The sequence below is a fragment of the Sitodiplosis mosellana genome, unplaced genomic scaffold (assembly GCF_009176505.1).
Source record: "Sitodiplosis mosellana isolate CC-2019 unplaced genomic scaffold, AAFC_SMos_1.0 Smas_scaffold_6166, whole genome shotgun sequence".
NCBI classification, from domain to species: domain Eukaryota; kingdom Metazoa; phylum Arthropoda; class Insecta; order Diptera; family Cecidomyiidae; genus Sitodiplosis; species Sitodiplosis mosellana.
In genome coordinates this window covers 4809412-4813961 of record NW_022601407.1, presented here as the reverse complement: position 1 = coordinate 4813961, position 4550 = coordinate 4809412, and the positions used below count along the sequence as shown (strand labels likewise).

Here is a 4550-nt window from a genome sequence, read left to right as displayed (position 1 = left end):
GAGCCCTGAAGACAATACACTCTCGTTTGTTATTACGCTGAATTAAAATAGGTGTCTCGGTTTTTGGACATTTTTGGTAGCGTAATATTCGTTTCCGCATCGTCTGCATTTGAAAAGGAGCCACCATGTATAGTGCTTGGCGTTGAGTTCGACATGCCATGCTGAATATTTTATTCGCCACAATTATCATATTTAAAACACGCACACAACAACAACAACAACAACAACAACAACAACAACATAAAAAACACGTGGTGGCGAGCGAGATAAACCAAATGGAAAAGGGAATATATTTCTAGCCATTGAAGCGTGCGGCCACAATCAGCGATGGTAAATGATGGCATTGCCTTTTATCTTCGCTCTTTTTTCCACCGCCTCTCTTCCTCCCTCTTGTGCAAGTCCATTTATACGGCCACTAACCGACGGCTCTAGCAAATGTTTATCATTTGGCAACGAAGTTGGGAGAAGGAGGCGGATGTTGAAGGAAAAAAACAAAAAGTTTAAACGAAAATTCAAAGAAAGTACAAATTTTTCCACGCTGCAAAAAACAAACGCTGGATGACTCATGATAGTATTTAAATGATGAAAATGATTTATCGCTGGGGACACACCGAAATGAAAATGGCAGATAACTGACCAAACCCAACGCTGCTGCCATCGCACAAAATGAAAATTGCCAGAACAAAACATATTTGGGTATGCCGGAAAATGTGTGCTGAAAATTGTTTGGTGTGTTTGTATGTGTGTGAGTCAGCATAAGCTTAAACCAATTTACATACAAACATGACTAATTTTCTTTTTTCACCATCTAATAATGATGTTGACATTAATAATAATGCTTTTGAATAGCGGACTTTCTATGGCCCTGTTTGATAAATACGCGGTGCTCATTTTTTCTTCCTTCAGGACACATATTCTTTATTTGTTTGGGAAACGATGGCACGAGTTTTATCGTTTCACTGTACATGAACATAAATTCGCTTAGTTTGCTCACTTCTCTTTAGCTTTTATCAAAATGAACGGTGTCGCGGAGCATGAGTGCATGGTAAACATAAATCGTTGGTTAATGGCGTTCTCCATCTAAACTACCTCCAGCTAAAATCAAGGTACAAATTTGCGGAAAATTACATTGGTTTCATATGATTTTGCGTTAAAATGCGGTGATATGCGTTGCCAAAGTTTCTACGGGTTGCACAAGCGCATCTTTTCAACAAAATTCCCCAATAGGAAAGCTAAATAGAAGAGTATGCGGGAAAAGTCGATGCTTTGTCGATGTCAAAATATTTCGTTTAAAAATTAAACATTTTTCTGAAGAAAAAAAAACTTTTTTATCCATTTACAGAAAAAAAAATTCAGAGTGTTTTTCTGGAAGCATGAATCGAATGAACATTATAGAAAGAGAATTTTTTTCGGATAGATATCTTAAGTTTAGCATAAGAACACAAAATTTACCCACGATATTATTTAGATTTGAACGAAATATTCTAAATTTTTTCCTTTTTTTAAAATGATTTGAAATCAAAACAAGGATTAATTCAATCGGTTTGAAATAAATGACCAAAAATGTTCACATTTTCCACAATTTGTTTTATTGTTGCGATTTTGATATAAAAAGCACTTGAGCTCTAATTTTATTTTCGACAAAAATGTAACGATTTTCAAGAGAATCTCTTCAATAGATCACTCAAATCCGAATCAATTACTTCGCTCGTATGTATGTCCCCTGAAAGTATGTGCAACTTCAGATGTTTAAGTTCATTTCGAACATATTGTGTGCTTTCAGCTCAAAGTTCCATCCGAATGGCCATATGACTGATGTAGAGTTTCAATTTGTTCGCAATAGCTGTTGTAGGGTTTTATGATTGTGATTGACTTTGACATTTGTGCACGTGCAGCGAAGCGATATTGACTGATATTTGAATAGTTCTCGTTTTTCCATCGAAATAAATTTATTTCTGCATCCAAGTGTTCCCAACTGCATTTAAATTTGACAAAACAATGAGTAAAAGTGTTAGTGCAATGGATTTAGACGATGAAACGGTGATTAGTCGTGTTGGAGCGTGGAAAAACAAGTAAAAATCTCAATCAAACTAATAAACAAAACACATCAAAATTCGTTTGACTTTATTTCTGGCGCTCTCTCCTTGTTCATTCCAGAGATGAATTTAATTTGGTGTACGATTGGTTATTCGGATCGACCAGCAATGTTGAAACGAAACAAATGGCATTATCTCGCTTAAAATTATGGAAGATGCGTCGCGGTAATTTGACTCCGGCCAGTGTGCTCAGTACATTGTCAATATTGGATATACAATTGAAAGATAAATGCGAGAAGCGATTTTCCGATGATGAACTTCGGTCCATGTATTCGAATGCATTTACACGTTTCGTCAATTACATGTCGTCCATAATGCGTAGTCGAACCGTACAATCGATGTATTCAACGGCCCGTGAACTGGGCATCGAACCATTCTTGGTGGATTTACGGCATTTGTGCGCTCACGGTCAAGTGTTACCATCGTTGGACATTTTGCGACGCACCACCAACTATTGCATGAATTGGTTACGCGAATTTTATTGGGATCGCGAAAGAAATGTCATCACCGATGCCATTGTACGGGATGTGCACCTGAAGAGTACACTGGAGCTGGAAGCATCGATTGGTGATTGGTTCAATTTGTACGATGCATCGACGGAGGCATTGCTTAGAGGCTGCAAGAATATTGACGATTTAACCAATGTCAAACCGGATGAACGACTTACACACGCATGCATCGAACAACTGCAACAATGTGCGCAACAAATTCGTAACAACAAACTGTCGTTCATTGCAAACAAATCCATTAATCAGTTGGCTCTGCTGTCTAATAGCAATGAACGCGATCGTGGTGATGCTCAAATCTATTGTGATGTTCTATTCGATTGCCAATATTTTATGAAACGATCAGCCGAGTACTACAAAACCATGAATAAAGAGGAAAAGTCGAAATTCATTGGCATTCACCAGAATCTGTTCCGAATGTTTGCCATTTGTGATTTTATCAATGCCGTTTTTATGCGACTGTTGAACGTTTGTGAAGATGATTTGGAAGAGGAATATCTGAGGAAAGCGGCCAGTTTTTGGACCAACGAAATTGCCACCGGGTTTTTGGTGTTTAAAGAATTCAAAATGTTGTACAAAACCAAACGGGAAAAGGTATATCATGGGACCGTAGTTAGGTGCATTTTTTCACGTCATTTTAATTCTTGTTATTGTTTCCTTTTTCCTCAATCACACCTCTAATGGCAGAAGCATTTTTCATTATCATGATAACAATTGAACGTAAACAAAACGAATAATTGCCCCTTTTTTGTCGTTGTAGAATTCCAAATTCGACGTCGATATGGCACCAATTAATACGGATATTATGACCGATGACATCAAGAAGATTTACAAAGAGCTTGGCGTCAATTATCGCGGCACATTGATTTTCGGCGACACAGTGCGACGACCGTGGTCACTTCAATTTGACAGCGATTTCCTCATCGAACGATCAACAAATATCAACGAATACACCGTTGACATTGTCAAAAAGTATGAGTCGTTCTATATTCCAAAATTATTATCATTTTTTCACAATTTTTTTTTAAATGATTTATCTTGTGCTTATCAGATGTGTTAAATTGATTGAGCCATCACTGAGCAAAACACAGACACAGTATATTGAGCGTTTACTGTCAATTTATTTGGATGACGAGTCGTCAAAATCGAGTCCATCAACTGATGATGGTAAAATTCACACGCTTGAAGACTACACGCCCAAATCAGTACCTTGTTCAGTTGAAACGTCCGATGTTGAAGGATCCATTTGGAAACAAACACCAGGTATATCCCACTAACTACGAAGACAGTGCTCTGAAAAATGAATTAAAACTCCAAAACTCAACTATTCTTGATATCATTTGTCCATTTCAGACGGTCCCAATTGGAAGTCGTGTCCCATAGGAAGTTTCCCATGAAGAGAGTAAAAAAAAACGCATCGTTCTATATTTACTGACATTGACATTGTTCACGGCACAAAAATCTTGCGATAACAATAAATTGGCCATTTTGTAATCGAAATAAAGTGCATTTTCATTCCGTCTCTGATGGCCTTTGAATCAGCGATAATCTAGATTAGAAGGGCTCTTCACGGTTGCGCCGTTCATAGTACGACTCATCAATTTTCTACAATGTTCCATGTTTACACCGAATGCGTCACATTGAATGACATGACACCTGAATTATGGATTATTATTCGCTTTCGATTATTTTCAAACAGTCTAGTATACTTATCTAAATGAATTTCAAGGCTGGTGCAATGATCCTCATATGTATTTTTTTTTCGGAATAGCCGACAAGTTTGTAATGCGGTTTGGTTCTAAGTAATTCTTCTGTGTGTATTTCAACATTTGGTTTGATTGGGTTTTTAGACTGATTAACAGCTCTATCGATAGACAATTTTCTGTTGTTTGTTATGCATATCAACATGTTGATGGGAAGAAAGGACGACAAAAAGCCAAACAAAATC

General features: G+C 37.2%; 1 protein-coding gene across 1 annotated transcript; it reads left to right on the top strand.

Annotated features, from left to right (window-relative positions):
• Positions 1 to 1836: 1836 nt before the first annotated feature.
• Positions 1837 to 4106, top strand: LOC129575374 (uncharacterized). Its single transcript, XM_055458899.1, has 5 exons — positions 1837 to 2072; positions 2158 to 3196; positions 3363 to 3574; positions 3654 to 3865; positions 3956 to 4106. Exons 1-5 carry the CDS (start codon positions 1999 to 2001, stop codon positions 3997 to 3999), a joined length of 1581 nt encoding a protein of 526 aa, XP_055314874.1. The 5' UTR covers positions 1837 to 1998; the 3' UTR covers positions 4000 to 4106.
• The last annotated feature ends 444 nt before the right edge of the window (positions 4107 to 4550 follow it).

Coding starts and splice junctions, on each gene's coding strand:
- LOC129575374 (XM_055458899.1), top strand. CDS start 1,999: ATGAGTAAAAGTGTTAGTGCAATGGATTTAGACGATGAAACGGTGATT. Junction 2,073..2,157: donor GTTGGAGCGTGGAAAAACAA/GTAAAAATCTCA, acceptor TGTTCATTCCAG/AGATGAATTTAATTTGGTGT. Junction 3,575..3,653: donor ACCGTTGACATTGTCAAAAA/GTATGAGTCGTT, acceptor TGTGCTTATCAG/ATGTGTTAAATTGATTGAGC.